This window comes from Capronia epimyces, assembly GCF_000585565.1.
Source record: "Capronia epimyces CBS 606.96 chromosome Unknown aczIQ-supercont1.4, whole genome shotgun sequence".
NCBI classification, from domain to species: domain Eukaryota; kingdom Fungi; phylum Ascomycota; class Eurotiomycetes; order Chaetothyriales; family Herpotrichiellaceae; genus Capronia; species Capronia epimyces.
Genome location: NW_006912907.1, coordinates 2,922,098 through 2,940,293, shown reverse-complemented (window position 1 = coordinate 2,940,293; position 18,196 = coordinate 2,922,098). Strand labels below are relative to the sequence as shown.

General features: G+C 52.3%; 8 protein-coding genes across 8 annotated transcripts; 5 read left to right on the top strand and 3 right to left on the bottom strand.

Annotated features, from left to right (window-relative positions):
- Positions 1-127: 127 nt before the first annotated feature.
- A1O3_05696 (uncharacterized protein) lies at positions 128-2,934 on the bottom strand (the record flags this gene model as incomplete). The annotated part of the gene is made up of 4 exons (XM_007735816.1): positions 128-1,217; positions 1,265-2,336; positions 2,389-2,546; positions 2,609-2,934. The coding sequence occupies 4 exons, from the start codon at positions 2,932-2,934 to the stop codon at positions 128-130; spliced, it is 2,646 nt and encodes an 881-aa protein (XP_007734006.1).
- Positions 2,935-4,086: 1,152 nt separating this feature from the next.
- Positions 4,087-5,700, top strand: A1O3_05695 (uncharacterized protein; the record flags this gene model as incomplete). The annotated part of the gene is made up of 1 exon (XM_007735815.1): positions 4,087-5,700. One exon carries the CDS (start codon positions 4,087-4,089, stop codon positions 5,698-5,700), a length of 1,614 nt encoding a protein of 537 aa, XP_007734005.1.
- Positions 5,701-6,293: 593 nt separating this feature from the next.
- Positions 6,294-6,905, top strand: A1O3_05694 (uncharacterized protein; the record flags this gene model as incomplete). The annotated part of the gene is made up of 1 exon (XM_007735814.1): positions 6,294-6,905. The coding sequence occupies one exon, from the start codon at positions 6,294-6,296 to the stop codon at positions 6,903-6,905; it is 612 nt and encodes a 203-aa protein (XP_007734004.1).
- An 858-nt stretch (positions 6,906-7,763) lies between these two features.
- A1O3_05693 (ADP-ribosylation factor) lies at positions 7,764-8,524 on the top strand (the record flags this gene model as incomplete). The annotated part of the gene is made up of 5 exons (XM_007735813.1): positions 7,764-7,891; positions 7,943-7,962; positions 8,019-8,263; positions 8,312-8,377; positions 8,432-8,524. 5 exons carry the CDS (start codon positions 7,764-7,766, stop codon positions 8,522-8,524), a joined length of 552 nt encoding a protein of 183 aa, XP_007734003.1.
- An 851-nt stretch (positions 8,525-9,375) lies between these two features.
- Positions 9,376-11,001, top strand: A1O3_05692 (uncharacterized protein; the record flags this gene model as incomplete). The annotated part of the gene is made up of 2 exons (XM_007735812.1): positions 9,376-9,513; positions 9,610-11,001. 2 exons carry the CDS (start codon positions 9,376-9,378, stop codon positions 10,999-11,001), a joined length of 1,530 nt encoding a protein of 509 aa, XP_007734002.1.
- Positions 11,002-12,068: 1,067 nt separating this feature from the next.
- A1O3_05691 (uncharacterized protein) lies at positions 12,069-12,530 on the top strand (the record flags this gene model as incomplete). The annotated part of the gene is made up of 2 exons (XM_007735811.1): positions 12,069-12,120; positions 12,181-12,530. 2 exons carry the CDS (start codon positions 12,069-12,071, stop codon positions 12,528-12,530), a joined length of 402 nt encoding a protein of 133 aa, XP_007734001.1.
- A 1,896-nt stretch (positions 12,531-14,426) lies between these two features.
- A1O3_05690 (uncharacterized protein) lies at positions 14,427-15,487 on the bottom strand (the record flags this gene model as incomplete). The annotated part of the gene is made up of 2 exons (XM_007735810.1): positions 14,427-15,286; positions 15,382-15,487. The coding sequence occupies 2 exons, from the start codon at positions 15,485-15,487 to the stop codon at positions 14,427-14,429; spliced, it is 966 nt and encodes a 321-aa protein (XP_007734000.1).
- Positions 15,488-16,226: 739 nt separating this feature from the next.
- A1O3_05689 (uncharacterized protein) lies at positions 16,227-18,098 on the bottom strand (the record flags this gene model as incomplete). Its single annotated transcript, XM_007735809.1, has 1 exon — positions 16,227-18,098. The coding sequence occupies one exon, from the start codon at positions 18,096-18,098 to the stop codon at positions 16,227-16,229; it is 1,872 nt and encodes a 623-aa protein (XP_007733999.1).
- Between the last annotated feature and the right edge of the window lie 98 nt (positions 18,099-18,196).

Below are 18,196 nucleotides of genomic sequence, written 5' to 3'. Positions count from 1 at the left end.
TCGTTGCCCTTGCCTCTCTCAGACAGAACACGGGCTAGGAAGAATCTCGATCGAGCTATGGCGCCTTCAAGCCAGGGCGAGAGCTCCAAAGAATCCAAAGAATTTCTGAGCATATCCCTGGACAAAATTAGCGTGTGTAGAGCTTGACGGTGCAAGGGGCAGAATACTCGGCCATTTCCAGATTTCCCAGTGCGTAGTAAGTTGCGCCGAGGGCATAGTAGCTGTACCGGGTGTGCGTGCCAAAAATACCAAAGATTGCGACGCGTTCCTTGAGAATGCTCAGGTGCGACTCCAAGGCGGCTTCTAGGTCACCTGCTTCAAGCCAGAGGTTGGCCTGAAAGAAAAGAAATTTTTGCATGGCCGCAGAATGTGTCTCGTAGGTCAGGGCCGCCATTTTCACGCAGCGGGCAGAAAATGCTTTGGCCTCGTTGTACATTCGACGACTGGCGTACATGGTTGCCACATGACCATAGGAGATACCAAACATCTGAGGATAAGTGACCTCGGTGACTTGCTGGCTCTTCAATGCTAGGGTCAGCCTGAGATATCGCTCGGCGGTGGCATAGTAGCCGAACTCGAGGAGACAAATCGAATAGTCACTCCAGGCATTGCAGTAGAGCAACTTCTCATCCCGGGTCCCGCCACGGTCAGCTTGCTGCAGATAGCGGTTCCGGAGGTTCAAGCTCCTGATGAAGCAGTCCATCCCAATTTTCCGTTGAGTGATTCCCATTTCGATTGCCATAAGACCCCACAGAGTCAGTGGTTGTGAGAGAGCCATGAGATCGGGATTGTGAACTTCTTGCCATGTCGACACTGAGTCTTCACAGGACGCTATGCCAATTTCAAGGAGACCACGCTCCCAGTAATAGTTCCCGGCATCCGCCAGCAGTTGAGCAAATACTGGAACTTTACCAATGGGGATCGGTGACTTTCGCGCAATCGTCTGGAGCGTTTGGACATGCGGTTGATACTTTTCGTAGACACCCCAATTTTCATTTTCGCATTTCATGGTCTTGTTCATAACCGGGAAAACCTTGTGAACCAACCAGACAGCCTCTCTGAATATGGCATCGTACTTCTGCGGATTCTTGCCGAGGCTGTTGCGAAGATTGATTTGGAGGGATCTGTGAAGAGACAAATACGGTTCTGACCTCGCTGTATTGCGTTGCACAAGCTGTCTTCTGCTCAGATTGGATCGTATTTCTGGGAAGATCCTTCTATCATTAAATTCTGAATCAGCACCACAGGCAGAAACGAGACTTACTCGAGAAAGTCCTCAGAGAACACCCCAATGTCCTTAGCTCCCATGAGCATTGCTTCCTGGATGGCGTCTGGACTCAGCAGGGATAAAATGTCGAGTAGATGCAGGGCATCTGGGGTTAGCTCTCTCAAAGCAATATCCCAGACCTTGTTCAGTTGCTGATCATAGACATGCGTCGACCAGGTCCTTTCCGTTGCCCAAATGACTTGAAGTCGTTGTTTGTCAAACAGATTAATTGCTTCTTGAGTAGTAAGTTGAGATGAGAACATCGAGCCGGCAATATGGGCAATGGCAATGGGTAAGCCTCCCACTTGGTTGGCGATGGTCGAGACTGCCTGCTTGTCGTCGGCAGTTGGAGAGTTGATCTGAAGTAGGTCTAGCAGTAGCTCCGACGCCACTTCCACAGGTAGTGGCTGCAGAGGGATATGCGACCTTATGACCTGCGCCAGCCCAGCCAGTTGACTTGTAACAAGAATGGAACCACGGTGGCTGGCTGAGGGCCAGTAGGGCCGGATAGTGTCGAAAGATTCAACATTGTCAAAAATCAACAACCACTTCTCCTCTGTTGTCTCGAGCCATTCACGCACCAAGTTGATCTTTCTCCCCTGGCCCAGATTGTCGACATCTTGAAGTTCGAGTGTAGTGGCCAGGTTTGAGAACGAGACACCCAAATCTGGTTCTTTCTGAGCGCCCAACCAGAAGACATATGGATATACGGATCGATGGCGGTAGGCATAAGCAAGAGCACACTGCGTTTTCCCCATGCCCCCCATTGCATGAAGCAAGCAAGATCTTTGTCGCGAAGAATTGGCCTTCTCAGGGGGGGATAACACAGAGTGAATCTGCAGGAGAACATCTTCTCTCCCACAAAAGTACTCATTCTCACTGAATGGAACACTGAATATGGAGGTCCGAGGGGCTTTCTTTACCACCTGCTGTCGAGCGTGAGAGACCAATATTTCGTCAATCTCAATACGCGATTCCCTTTCAAACGTGGCGATCTGACTTTCAATGTGGCCTTTGACGTTGGTAAACGTTCTGCGTACATCCTTCCACATGAAATTAAGTAGATTGCCTGTCAGAGTCAGTCCAGCTCTTGAGCCTTCCAAGGTAGGCCGAGTACTTACGCAATGTGCCATGTCGGTAGAATTTCAGGGCGCAGACACAGCATTCCACATAGTTTTTATGAATCGACAGGTCAGCTCCTTCAGCAGGACACTGGACGGCAACAAAATAACGTAACGGTTGAGGCGCGTAACCGTGGTCGTAAGTTCTTCCAACAGTTCTGTGAATTCCTCGAGGGTCCGGAAATACTTGCAGGCGGACTGTGTGGCATTCATGTGTTACTTGGAGCGCGAGAACATCGAGGTATTGGTTTGGCTCACCGTCACAACGATTTGCAGGATACCCCAAACGACCGTGCTTGTGCTGTGTGCCTGTGCAATGCTTGAGAAAGCGGATTGAAGAGACTCAAGTTGCTCAAAGGCCGGCTGCAGTCTAGCGACGCAGCGATGGACAAGCTTCGATTCATGTTTCTGACGCAAAGCATCAAGCTCCCTTGTGAAGGCTTTGTAGTCAAGCGCATTGCCGGAGGGGCCCTGATGAAGACCCGCAAGATATCTTTGATGGCTGCGGAGAGCCTCTTCCCACGAGAGTTCGGTGAACTTCGACATGGTGGAGACCACTGTGCATACTGTTTCCGAGAAGCGGACCTTGAAATCTTATGTACCACGGGAGCCCCGTACCGAGCCTCCCCTTAGATGTTCAGGCGAGAATCTGGCGCAGCGAATAGGTGGTGGGCGGTCCAGCCGCCCCTCGTATCTGCGCCCGGGAATGAGACATGAGGGCTTAAGGCCAACCGAAGCACAAGCATCCATTTCGCTCAGGCCTCCCTTTTCGCAGAGGAGGGGACAGCTACCCCAGAGGAAAAGCATACGGAGTAGAAAGGCTGGGTGGCGCTCGGGCGGCGGTCTTTAGCATCAAGCGACTGCGACGGTAGCAACGAATAACAGCCGGTTGGCAAGCATAGCAGCTCCGAATGATGCTGGGAACCCCTGGTACCTATGGGCAGCAAATGTGATGAAAGGCTCCGGCAATTGGCTGCTTCGTTGGCGAGGGAGTCAGTTGGTCGTTGGTCTTGATGGGCGATGAGGGAAGATGGTAGGGCGCAGCTGAGTGTTGCGTACCTGACCTAGCATTGTAATGACAAAGATACCGAGTGCAAGCGTAAATGCTCGTACATACCTTGTAACTGTAGGTACTCAGTGATCGATACCTAAGGTAGCAGGCAACTCCGCCCCCCCTTGAGCTCGTCGACTCTTATGCAGTCGTACTCTGTCATGGCTCGATGCAGTGCTACCGGGCTGGCTGCCAGGTTGTGAACAAGCCCGGTAGGCGACACCATGGGCCACTCACCGTCGCCTCTTCCCAATGGTGACATGTCACACCGCTCATCCCAACCTGGAGGCCCCCAAGGCAGACTGGCAGACTACCGATTACCAGACAGTGAGTGCTTCTCTCCCACCTCCCGCCAGATCCTGCTGAATGGTCAAAGATAGCAGCTGTGGCCATTGTTCAAGTGTGCCTTGCACGTGCACTGTGCCACCTGTCTTCTGACTTCGAATTGGCGAGCTCAGAGCAAGGTCAGTGTTATCAGCAGGTAGTCCAATGGTGTAATAACCCGGTGACTTAGTGTGCGAAAGCGTGGATGAGTGAAGACCACTCTTGCAGGCTCAGTGACGAGACCTTTCGTCTACAAATATTCGCCCGCAAATATTCGTCCGTCGCCACCTAAATCCTCTCCTTCGCGAGGAACATCTACAAAAATGCAACTCAGAAATATGGAAGAAGTCGCTCAGCGACTTGAGCATCTGAAAGCCAGACTTATAAAAGTGTGCGAGATCAGTGGGATACCCGGATGTTCCATCGGAGTCATTCATCATGGTGAAACGGTTTGGAAGGCGAACCTCGGATATCGTGACGTCGAGCGACAACTGAGCCCTCAGTCGGACACCATGTTCAACCTTGACTCATGTACCAAGGCAATAACAGCTGCAGGCCTTGGTTGCCTGGTGGCGGATGGAAAAGTGCAATGGACCACACCGGTCCGAGACATACTGCCTGAATTTGGTGCCTTGGGAGACATCATCGACAGCCTGATCACGCCTCTTGATTTGTTGTCCATGCGTTCTGGCCACACTATGCTCGACTCCCTGTCGTGGCAGGGCAACAATCATATCTTCTTCGACAAGGCAGACACGGTGACACTCTGGAATGCCACCCCGCGACTGGGCAGCTTCCGCAGCTCTTACATCTACAACAATTGGGGATATGCCATCATTGGGATAGTCATTGAGACTCTGAGCGGGAAGAAGCTCCATGACTTCCTCAAGGAGAAATTCTTTGATCCATTACATCTGAGTCGCACCAAGATGACGGACTTCACACCAGACGACAACAGTTCGCTCTGCTATGCAGTCCTTGACGACATGACTCCAGTAACTATCCCAGCACCTGCCATAGGGAACAATGTCTTCATGGAGGGCGCATCTGGGCTCTTGTCCACCATTGATGACCTCATGGTACTCTACAGCAGTTTCGTGACGGCCATCAATGACCAGCTTGCACGACAGTCGAATTCGACGAAGGACAATCCTTTCAAAGAATGTGGGACTCTGATCAAGGGCCACAGCTTCCTGGAGAACAGCATGGTCCTTAGAGAGCAGTCATATGGCTGTGGCTGGATCCGATGTGAGTTACCGGGACCTCTGGGGATGATTAGCATGAATCCGACCCTGGTTTCGATGCCCGAGGCCGCCAAAGGGTCGCCTTCCCATCTATGCATTTATCACCAAGGTCTGATGCCAGGTTCCTCTGCTAATGTCGCCTTGCTGCCCGAGACAGAGACCGTGGTTGCAGTCCTGGCAAACTCCTCGCCACTCGGTGATGGAGCGGACTGGCTTTCTCAGATGATCCTAGAAGAGGTATTAGAATCCCCGGTGAGGCATAACTATGAGGATCTGGCGCGGCAAGCCGCTTCCAAGGTTTTCGATCACATACCTTCGATGCATCGCACGCAGGAGAGCAGCCGCAAACTTGGAACAAAGCCTTCGCTAGGCCTCAAGGACTATGCCGGGAGATATCTCCACAATACCACGGGCTTCTGGATCGAGATCAAGGCGCAAGGCGAGGCTCTATCTATTGCATTCATGGGCCTCGGGATCGAGACATATGAGCTCCGACACTACGAACATGACACTTTCTCGTGGCTCATGTCTTACAACGACGCAGCGCGGCGAGGACGCTTCGTGCATTACTACAACTCCGAACATTTCCTGATTCGGTTCGAGGGCGTTGACAGAGGAATTGACAGATTCTACTGGCATGCTTCACGAGATACTGGGCCCGAACCATACCTCTTTCTGAAAGCCCAAGTCTGAGTTTGTCACAAGCAGTACCGAGAAGCTTATGGACAGTTGTCAGAATAGGACAGGATAATCAGCCACCACCGCAGATGGGGAGCAAACGCAGGATGAGTGGATGGCCGCTGGCATTGCCTTGCTGAACATTCGAGTACATCGGAGGTGACGGCGACACCATGAACATGCTTAAGTACGCACCAGCAGGTGATTCTGGGTAGCCTGTTCAAGAAGTAGCGAGCTTTGCTTCAAAGATGGTTCAACTCGAGCTATTCCATAGCCTATATGTCATCAGCCTTTAAGCTAGTCATTACTTATATGTATCCGTCCATATTAGGTCGATACGGCCGTCGCTCTCTTTTTACTACCAAACTAGTTTTGGTGGAAGAGTAGATCATTCGTTTAGTAATCTAGATAGAATCTAGTGGTGGCACCCTGAAATATCTGATGCTGCGGTCAATCCACTCGCTATACGGCTACATGACTCTGACTCACTCTATATCCAAAATATAGTTACACCGGATTTTCACGTGAGGACTTCAATGATCTAGGTTCGCCGTGCTGTCTTGCAGACCGTTTCTTTCAGAAGGAAATCCTCGAGTCCGTCTGGAACCATGGCCACATTTTCAATTCGCACACTTCCCAACCCGGCCCCTTCTCACGATGCACTACTCGAGTATTCCTCGCGCCTCCAGGCACTTCGACTCAGAAGCCTGAAACAAGATCCCAGTAGCTTCATCTCTACCTACGAGAACGAAGTCGATCAGCCTCAAGAATTCTGGCTGCAGAGAATACTGGACCCGAAGGCGATTCATCTGGTGGTTGTCCGCAACGACCCTGAATATGATGCCTTGGACAAAGAATCTGGTGGCTTGATGAAAGGCGAATGGGTGGGATTTGTCGTCATCATCGCACCCGACTGGGACGAAGGCGAAAACCAGGGGCACGAATCACCTCCGTACCTCATGGCGGCGCTCTATGTCACCTCAGACTGCCGAGGCCTCGGTCTTGGGAAGCGACTGGTGCAGGCAACCCTCGACACAGTCAAGCAGGCCGGGTCGGTCAAGAATGTAACGTCTCGTTCTTGCATTACCCATGTTCGACATGGGAACAAACAGGCGTTGGCATTGTATCAAAAGATGGGTTTTCAGGCCATCAATCCGAATGAACACACTGAGAAGGAAGGGAGAACATATAATGTAACGACATTAAGGATCGATCTTTAAGGGGGAAATAGGTGGCACTGTCAAGCCCCTTTATCAAAAGGGATGATAGATGTCGCACGTGCTCTTTCGGGCGTGCGGCCAGGTTATTGGTCGAGTTTGGTACAAAGCCGAGCTGACAAGATCGTTGACAGCGCTCTGTACGGCACAAAGGACGAACAGTGCAGAATTAATCCGGCGCGTTGAGTGGACGGGCATGTTTCCAGAGCCAGTTAAGAGAACCGTGGCAACATGGACGACGCGCTGGAAGCAGCCTCGTGAGAATGGGGTGAGCAGTGGGAGCAGTGCAGTGGGCAGTGGGCAGTGGGCAGTGGGCGGAGGTTGACGATTAGATTAGTCGTTAGGTGGTCCTATCTACATGTAATTGCTACAACTAGTACCATTAGTACTAGCAGTACTACTCCGTAGTGGTGCACCAACAAGTTTGGCTTGGCGTCTTCGAACTGCGAGTTCATCCTTGACCTCGTCCACCCCCAAGTGCCCATCGTCCATCTGGAATCCTGCACCGTTATTTCCATCCAAAATATCGACACTCTTTACTGCTCCTGCTCCAGGAATAGTCACTTCCCCCTCTCCGGTAAGCGAGAACTGAAATGCTGTCTGCCTGGTGCCAGGTTTCATCCGCCCGCGCAAGGACAAAGTGGCCACACATGTGCCTGCGGCCTGCGAAAGGAACCACCTTGGCTTCAGCTTTGTGTCTCGCGACACACTACTAGACCCTGCGATCCTCCCCTCCTCTGTGCTCGCCGTCCCTCTTGCCAGTGTTTTACGCGCTTTTGTGCCTCTCACTGACATTGTTGTTCCCCAGACCGCCTCCTCCACATTCACCCGTATCAGCTCCTGGTCAGCTCAGTCGCAATCATGGGTCTTACATTCTCGAAGCTTTTTGACAGGCTATGGGGCAAGAAAGAGATGAGAATTCTGATGGTTGGCCTCGACGCGGCCGGAAAGACCACCATCTTGTACAAGCTCAAGCTGGGCGAAATTGTGTATGTCGATATCCCTCTCCCTTCTTCCGAACATCTCGCTAACATTCCCAGCACCACCATCCCAACAATCGGTATGCCCAGTCATCTCTGCGCGACGCCTTTTCACACCAACTGACCCTTTTGGCAGGTTTCAACGTTGAGACGGTCGAGTACAAGAACATTCAGTTCACAGTGTGGGACGTGGGTGGACAAGACAAGATTCGACCTCTGTGGAGGCATTACTTCCAGAACACGCAGGGCATCATCTTCGTTGTCGACTCCAACGACAGAGATCGTATCGTGGAAGCGCGTGAGGAACTCCAGCGCATGCTTAACGAGGACGAGCTGCGTGATGCCCTGCTCTTGGTCTTTGCCAACAAACAGGATCTTCCCGTAAGTTTGCCTGCGTAAGATATCACCGCCAATTCTAATTTGCTGCAGAATGCCATGAATGCTGCCGAAATCACCGATAAGCTTGGCCTTCACAGTCTCCGACAACGTGCCTGGGTAAGAGCAAACCAGACCTGTTGAAGAAATGCAAACAACTAATGGTTCAATTAGTACATCCAATCCACCTGCGCTACCTCCGGTGATGGTCTCTACGAAGGTCTCGAATGGTTGAGCAACTCTCTCCGCAAGGCCGGTCACAACTGATCGATTTCTGCCTTCACGTTTTGAGAGGCGTCATTGCTCGCAGAGGTCTGGATGACATAGCCAGTCAGGCCTCCATTTGGCCGAAATTCATGTTTCTTCGCAACAAAGTCTCCGCAAGACCTGCAGTGAACCTACCAGATCATCGTCAAGAGTGCTATCACTGCAGCCAGCTTGTCAAGTTGAAAACGCACCGATCCCGCATATGAATGATCTGCCTATGTCTGGTCTGTTACAAAGGTCTACTACGTTGGGGGCGTTCATTGCAATAGTTTTTGTACGATTGCTGGCATGCCTTGGCTTCGGGCGGCAGGACCGGTACTCTGCAAAAACGAAGCATAGGTTGTGAGCAATCAATAGATTTCACTTTGCAGTAAACGCACCTCGGCACCTCCATCTACGTCGTTTGCTGCCCGTGGCCATGAGTAGGCCTTAATTAGCATGTCTGGTCTGGGATGTGTGAATTTCGCTGTCTCAGTATGCGTACATTGTAGCAGTAGGCACCCTCTGAATGGTGTGGAGCAAACCCAGCAAGAGGCCAAAGTGCCAAACCGTAACTCCGCCGCGTCGTATGACGATCTATTGCTGTCTGCCCTGTCACCAACCAACGTCTTCCAAAGTCAATACGGTTATTCAGGCATCCTTATTACTTGCATTTGCAAATGCGCAGCCTGTGTGTGCCTCGGGCTGCCTTCACTCGGTCGACGTGCTTTTGCTGAGAGGCGCCTTGACTTCTTGCAGGCTTCATTCATCACTCGTGCCTCGACCCGAGCACTTCTTGAATGTAAACTTCAACCCTCCGCCGACCTGGAAGAACAAGAAAATAGAATACATCCGGACCTAGCAACAGCGATATGCCTGCTCCTCCTCCACCGCCGCCGCCGCCACCTCCTCCTCCTCCAGGTTCGGGTTTCGGAGGCCCTCCTCCGCCGCCACCGCTTCCTGGAAACTCCCTCCCAGCAGCACCTCCAAAGTCGGTTGCGAAAGGCCGAGTACGTGTTCCCGACTCCAGAAGCAATGAGAGTGCTTCCAAAATCCAAGAGAACAGCTCAAATGACACGGACGAAACAGACTGACATGGCCCATAGGATGCTTTGCTGTCAGACATTACGAAGGGGGCGAGGCTGAAAAAGGCTGTTACCAACGACCGTTCAGCGCCCATTATAAGTTCAAAGGCTGGGGGCGGAGGTGGACCTATAGCCGGCGCACCGCCAGTCCCAGGAGTGAGAGCACCGAGCGGTCTTGCGCCTCCAGTTCCCAGCGGGAGCCGAGCTCGAAGTAACAGTGATACTGGGGGAGATGCCACGGCCAGCCTTGGGGGTGCTCCCCAATTGGGAGGGCTGTTCGCCGGAGGTATGCCGAAACTGAAGAAGAGAAGAGGAGGAATAGACACTGGTGCCAATCTGGACGGCGCTCACTCGGACTCGGAAACGAGCCATCCATCCATTCCTCAACCGCCGGCGGGGGCTGCTCCCCGTCCGCCTTCAATGCCTGCTCCTCCGATCCCAGGAATCAGGCCTCCTCTTCCACAGTCAACAGATTCCGCACCGGCTGTGCCGAGTCCGCTGGCTCATCTCAAGAAAGCACCTCCGAAACCGCTGTCAAAACCATCATCTTTTGTGAACCTGGCAATCGGAAAGCCTCCACCTCCTCCTCCAGCATCACGGAAAGTGAGCACTTCTGGACCACCTCCCGCTCCACCGCCACCTCCTCCTTTATCTTCGAGTCCAGCTCCTCCAGCACCGCCTCCACCGCTACCGCCTTCAATCAGTCCAGCTCCTCCAGCTCCTCCTCCCCCTCCACCGCCAACAGCAAGCCCGGCTCCTCCGGCTCCTCCTCCACCACCACCGCCGCCGCCTACAGCAAGTCCAGCTCCTCCGGCGCCTCCCCCCCCTCCTCCGCCAACAGTGAGCCCTGCTCCTCCCGCACCGCCGCCACCACCACCACCTATAGCAAGCCCTGCTCCTCCTGCACCACCGCCGCCTCCGCCTCCAAGCAGCACGGCCACTTCACTACCCCCTCCGCCGCAATTGCCAATCTTCACGGCTCCGGAACCATCTCCAAGGTCGACCCCGCCGCCACCCCCTGGACCGCCGCCGCCGCCGAGCTCGCCTCCGACAACAAATGGTGCTGGTTCCTCTTTTGCAATGAAAGCTGCAGCTGCAGCCTTCGGCAGGCAGCCCTCTTACGGGGCGGTAGAAGCTCCACCATCGCCTTCATCCCCAGTTTCACCTCCCTCTTCTCGACGAATATCACAGCCCCCCTCGAGGTCGACGCTGGACGCAAGCTCCTATACACTGACCAATGGGAGTTCAAATAGCTCTACAGGACGACTGGGGCCACTCAAGATTGAGGACAACCGATGGAAATTCCAAGACGAATCGCAACTCCCACCACCTCGGCAATTTACAGGTGTACCAAAACGATACCGAGCTGGAAGAGGGAGTAGTGTTCCGCTTGATCTTGGGGCCTTGGAATGAGATACTCTCGCCAGGGGGAGAACACATCCTGCTATTTTCCAAGCGCAGATTTTCCGGAAGAGTCTGGTTACAGTCGACTTTTCGAACGGCAGCAATCAGATGATAAATGGAAGTTTAAACTAGCATTATCAACAGCCGCACGTCGTGGAAGTACAAGTTGCCTACGCGAGAAGCAGCAGCCCCGAAAATTTACATGGATCCTTCGACCAGGGAACGAGGGAAAGGACGTGGACGTCGAGTCATGAGCTCTCCCTTCAAGATGGGCTGTGTGAGAATGTGATATTGGTATCGGCGCCGGCTCGGAGAGTGAATCGTTGGATACGGAAGAAGGGAATCCTATCAGCCATCATATATCAGGCCTCAAGAGCACCAGTCACTTCATCAGGCGACTCCTCAAAAGTCTAGTGAGAAAGGAAGTGGACTAATAAGATATACCAATTTAGATGAGAAAGTCCTTCGTGGGAGACTTTGAGGTTCGACTGAACGACCACATCAGAATCATTTTCTCAATTGCTCTGTATGTCCATCTCGTCTCCTTCACCTAAGCGTAATGCTTAGATTATCGCCTTAGCCGAGGACAGCGGACAGCGGCCATTCTCACATCGAGATCAGTTCACCTTTCTTTCACTTCATACACTAGAAGGAGGATATCTTACCTTATATTACCGCTCAACACATCCTCGACCTTGAACCCAACTCGTCTATAAATACCTGCCTCCCCTCCCTCTTCTTCCTGGATTCTTTCTTCCCAACTTATCTGACCTACTCAACATCCTTTGACACCATCACCTATTCGATCCGAGACCAACTTCCTTGGCCCTAGATATTGAGTCAGTGTCTTTATTCATCTGCTCCCCGTTATTATGTCTCTGTTCCTCTTCGTCACTGACCGGCCTTACTAGTCCTCTCCCATCACCAGCATACATATTCATAGCAAAATGCCTATGGTTTGGAGCAACGATGCAGACGCGAAGGTATATCTCCCTCGCCTTGTCTGGAAGATCACTGTCTTCCAACTCCATGCTAATTCGACTCGATTCATACAGCTGTTCGCTGCCGTGCTGGCAATGTCTGATGTCAAGATCAATTACGCCGCCATCGCTGAAAAGATGGGACCTGGTAAGTGCCTATGCTTATAAGTGGTGCCTTGTCTACACTGCTAACGGGCTCATCTGTTAGAATGCACGGCCAAAGCCATCATCCACCGCATAGCCAAGATCAAGGACACGGCTCGGAAACTTGACGGAGGCGAAGCTGGAGCTGAAGCCGAAGGCGGCAATACTCCACCCACAACACCAGCCAAGAGTCCCGGTTCCGCAAAGCGACGACGATCAAAAGCAACTGGTGTTGACGGCATTGATGAAACCGACTCTCCAAGCGCCAAAAAGGGCAAGATGTCACCTCGAGTGAAGCCCAAGCCCAGAGGCAAGGCGCAGGCACCATCCGGCGTGAAACAAGAGGCAGCCGACCCTGAATTTACTTCCGTCAAGAAGGAGGAGCTGGAAGAAGACAGCAACGACGGCTATTAAGGTAGAAGTCCTCTGGAGCGTCAGGCTTGGGATTCTCGCCAAAAGCATCTCAACTAATATTATCTTAGTAGGATTCCATTCCCACCGTCTAGACTATGGCGACAAGGGCAAGACTGTCTCGAGCCAACGTGTTTCAGAAACGGCAACGGTGCTTTCCGGAGAGGAAGCAGAATGTGGCGCTTGCTTGAGGACACAACGGCAAAGGGGTGTGGCTTGAGGATTACAGCGGCAAAGGGGTATGACAAGGTTGCTAGGTGCCGGACTATTGAAGGAGAAGGCCCGTTATGGCTGGCTTTTTAATGCGTACCTAGAGCCCTGGCCACAGGTATGTCTCTGCTCCTGGGTGGCAAGACATCGATGGATTGGGAGCAACGAGCTTTCGATATGCTTTACCTCACTAGGCTTGTAATATGTACAGCATCAGGTCACGGTCAAACATGATCAAACGGCGCTTCTCGCCTGTATATGTAGCTGGAGCTGTATCAATCAAGAGTTCCGGACATGACAAAATATTTCGCTCTATTGCACAGACATCTATACCTACATATATAGCAGCCTTGGCTCTTGAGCTAAAGTTCAGCAGGACAAGCACAGTTTCTACTAGAGCACACATGTATACAGCTATATATGCAAAGAAGCCCAGATTGATTGCACGTTGGGGAGTCGCAAACCTGAGGGACGAGCTGATCTGCTCTCTTTTCAGGGACGCTGACGAGCTGATCTGCTCTCTCCTTCAGGGACGACGGTGGCTCACCCCACACAGTGCTACTTACTAGTAGGTAGTAGGTAGGTAGGAGAAGGAGTACATAAAAACTACCTACCGATACCGAGACTGGTAGTGGGTCACATCACTCACATCACTCACATCACTCTCTGGCCCAGTCTGTCATGCTCTCGACGGTCACTCATCAACCACAGCTGCAATTGGATGTACTGGCACCAGGATGGAGGGTGTCTTTCCTCTCCTCTCCGTAAGGAGTATTTTTGAGTCTGCTGTCGCCGACCTGCAAGCTTGGATGTACCGGCACCAGTATCGAGGGAGTCTTTCCTCTCCTCTCCGTAAGGAGTATTTTTCAGTCTGCTGTCGCCGACCTGCAATGTACCGTATAGCTTTCTTTGTATGCAAGGCTGAGCATGAGCAGCACCATAACAAAAGCAGCGACAGACTAAGGACGGCTGATGCCAAGCCCAAGTCCTTCAAATTGAAGTTAGAACTCGAACCTAGGCCACTCACGTGCCGTGCCGCCAAGACTCACCGGCGCGTTTCCATTTTCATACAAATTCAGTTCCTGCGCAATTGTACTCTCTCTCTCTTCTCTTTTCTTTTTTTTCTTTTCTTCATCATCAGTAGAGGTGTTACATTACCATGTATACACTTATACACCGAAGCTCCACTACGGTGGCTTGCTGAGGGTTATTCTTGATGTTCAGTGGATATCCTTCCGTTCCCGGCTTCGCAGAGAAGATCTGTCACCGTCCTTTTTCCCAAACATACTATGGCTGTACGCTTTTCGATGGCGTGGAGCTGTGGAGGAGATGACACAGTTTTTATTTACATTCACACCTCTAAAATGAGAAAGATTACACTTTTGAACAGTAAGAGCACGGTTTCGCTCGCGTGCTGCGCTTCGAGAACTAGAACACACACAATCTGATTGTTGGATGAGGTTCGCGAGTTTACCTAGTTTGCAGTAAATCTTCGGTTATGGTTGGCACATATGCTGATATGGCTCTACAACCCTCATCCAGAAGCTCCAGTCAGCGTGAAACAATGTAATCCTCTCCATTTTGTGTGAAATTTGCCCAGAGAAAAGCTGCGCCCTCGCTATGCTCCTCCATTTCACATCTGTCTGCGGAATGATGTTTGTACTATTTGCCAATCTTTCACGCGTCGCCTCAAACCATCCTCCCAGCTCTTCCAACCTGAATCCTCTCGCCCGTCCCCTTCTCGTCGCTCCTCAGCGTTGACCAACTCGTCCCGTCCTTCTTGGCTAGTTCCAGTTCCAGTTTTGTGCCCATGATCTTGAACTGTGACTTCTCCGGGTCAATTGGGGCAAACAGCGGGATGGTGCCTGTGAACCGCTTGCCATCGCTCGTCGGCAGGTCCAGATCGATCTCCAACCCGCTGTCATTGAACTCGACCTTGGCCTCCTCCTTGACAATCTTCTTGAGGTAAAAGCTGACGATCACGCTAGTTGGCGTCTGATAGAAATCGTTCCGTACAGTACTAAGCATCTCTTCCGCTGTAGCTGTGCCATTGGTTCCCCCCGAAGCCTTATTTTTCTTGCCCACATAGCAATGCCCCTTCCTCCTTTTGCACCCCTCAATCTTCATGAACTCATCAAACTCAAGCACCCGCCTCTTGCAGCATGTCCACCCCTTGCTGCCTTCGTGAAATAGCGGCACTCCCGGGTGGTATACGCACTCCTCTTCGTCACGGGGGATGTTGTCGTCGCAAGCCTTCCCGCATCCTCGTCTCTTGCATGTTGCCGTTGGCGGGATTTCGGCATCAGGATCGTCGGACTCATCTTCAGGTGGTTCGGGCTTTGGTGTCGAAGGGCTCGGCTGCTGGTTGCTTCCTAGACTGAGTGCTAGAGGTTTGGTGACAGGTACGGAGACTGGCGTCGGCGCTGCAGGTTCGGGTTTGGGGGCAGGGGCGGGTGTGTCGTCGACTGTAGAATGTTTGCCTTTGGTGCAGGGTGGGATGGCCAGGAACTCGTCAAAGGTCAGGACTCGAGGTTTGCAGCATTTCCAGCCTGGTGTCAATAGTGTCGTCAGCAAGTCGTGCCTCTCTCATTAGGAACGATTTCGTAAGCCAAACAAAATTGGCCCTGGGGATGGCAACACGCACCTTTTTGTCCCTCGTGGAACTCTGGAGGTCCCGGGTGGTATGTGCATTCTTCTTCAGGATCGGTGAAAGTCTTCCCACAGCCTTTATGTACACATTTCTGCGCCATTGTGGTTGGAGACGCTGCCTGTAGACACCAATGAGCTATGGTGGGTGGCAGCGGGTGTAAACTGGCGTGGAAAGTAAATGCTGCGTGCGACCAGTCGAAGGGAGCTGTCTCCGAGAGTTACAAGCGGTCTGATCACGGTTTCCAGATCCCGCGCTGCGAGAACGGCCAGATTGAATTGTAGAAGAACGAATCGAACCTCAGCCTTGGCAGTTCCAGAAGCATCTGACGCAATGGCGCCCAGTGCGGCGGGTAAGTTGGAGACCCTCACTCAGCCTTGCCGAACTACAAGGCTTATAATTACTTGTACGGATACTATTAACAATTTAACGTACCTCTGTTTGAAAACCTGCCATGAGCTACTACTCTGTACTAAGCAGCAACCACACTGTAGCCCAACCAGCAGCCCCGGTACACGGCTCACAGAGGCGAGAACGTATGCCATGGAGTTGAGTCTTTCATATTGATTTGCAATCCAGCGGATTGCTGAGCGTGGAGCGTGGCCGATATTACTCAGACGCCACAAGGATATCTACACAATACATTCTGGATATCGGCTTTCATATTCCTTGATAGACCACGCGCCTCCGTATATATCCAACATCCTGTCACCCATGTAATACACTCACTTCCATGCTCAATCAAGAGAACCTGCACCCCTGCTAGACTCCTACAATGCTTGCCTCACAAGTCTCTTGCGTGAATGTAGTCGTCTACCAGGCAAGTCATGCACGCGAAACCCTTAGGCCTTTTTCTTCTTGCGTTCCCCACCTTGACGAGGTGTTGGTACATCTCTGGCGGGACTCGGACTCACAAAACTGACGTGCTTCTCTTCCCGATCTTCGCCTCGTCGACGAATGGCTGAAGGTCTCCTGACATGTGCAGGAGGTCTGGCGGGTTGCGTACAACTGGGCTGAAAATCCGGGCCACGCAAAACATTCCGCGCATCATCGTCGTCGTCGCCTTGAACCTCAAAGTCCACCTCGCCGACATCGTGTTCGTCGGAGACAGAACTGCTTGTGGGCGAATGTGCCTCATATTCCTCGTCGTCGTCGACCAGACTGGGAGCCTGGTTGGACTCACTAGTGGGGGATGGGTCTGAAGGCTGCATTTCTGTCATAGAAGTTTCATTTATCGGGAGGGTCATCCCTCTGGGCCGATGCAGTACGAGATTTTCGCTAGAGCCGTCGATCTGCGGCATTCTACCTCCGTGCGCCGTGGCGGTAGATACGGACATGCTGGTGCGCAACAATGGCGAGGACATGGGAGATTTAGCGGATTTGGAAGGTTGTTTAGTTCCAGCAACCTGTGGATGTCGACCTTGTGCTGTACTTTGCACGGGGATGTCAAGGTCCATCTCGTCGTCCTCCGAATCCGAATCTGGCATCTCAACCTTTTTCTTGGCGTCTGTAACCATCTCTTGAAGATCAAGACCAAGACCTTTAATCTTGATGAGCTCGGAAAGATTTGGGGTCAAAACTGACCCCTTGAAGTCAGGCGACACGGGCTTCGTCTTGGAAATCCGTGTCACATCTTCAGTCGATGAGGACGACTGAGAAGTCCGAGGTGCTGTGGCTGGCAGCAGCTTGGCTGACCGAATGAGAGGATGGACATTACCCGCTGTAGGTGTGGCCACTGGCTCAACCCCAAGTATTGCTCCAGACTCGTCAAGTTCGACCGGTTCTCCGCAGGCATCGGCTGCTGCGTCGTGGCTGGCAAAACTCCTGCCGTGGCCTATTCGGCAGTGATTGATGAAGCCTTGTGCGCTCCCAAAATCATGCCTACCACAGTCAGGGCAGATGAGCTTCACCATTAACCCGTCTGACTTCCTCTTAACAATCATAGGCCCAGTTGCTTTCTCCTTTGGCTGGCCATAACCTGCGGGTAGTGCTTTGAGTTTGCCACTGCGTTGGGCGCGAGACCCACTTGAACCCTGAGAAATGTCCAAAACACTTCCCCTGGTCGATCTCGACTTCATCGGAGATTTGCCTGCTGGGAAGCTACTTGCGGGTTCGCCTCCGTCGAAACGATGGTCCGGTAGCAGCCATTGCGCGTAATGCCGAGTGTACGGTCCGTTTGCCACGCCCCACGGCGCCGGCGACTGAGGGAGAGGGGTCTGGAAGGAGCTGCGCAACGCAGATCCAGCACCATCACTCACAGCCAAGGAGAGCCCCTGGGTACCTGGATAAGGGATTTCCTTGCACCGCCGAAGTTGCTCCAGGGAGACTTGACATTTGGCCATTTCCTGTTCGATCAACCTCAGTTCTTTGTGTTTGAGCACAATTTCCAGACTGAGTTGCGTCTGTATAACATTCCGTATTGACTGTAAGCGTGCCGCTGCAGTGTTGCTATTGTTACTGTCCGATCGGGTGTGGTGATCTAGACCATCCATATTGCAAATGTCTGGCTTCAATTCTGGAGGAGAGGGCAGAAATGACGGTGGTGCATTTGTGGTTGACGAAGAAATGACTGTTTGTCCAGCTGAGGGAAGTGCCCGTTGTGTCTCGGAAGGCACCGCCATTGAGGCAGGTCTGCCATCAATTTTGGCTCGTTTCCTTTCTGACGTTTGACCCGCGGGGTCGGTTGATTGTTTGCGTTTGTGATTAGATGGCATGGTGAGACCGCCAGAAACAAGTGACTCTTGTTTGGGAACAAACATCCTCATTTCCGGAGAGTTGGCCTTGTCACATCCCGTCCAAGACAGAAGGCGCA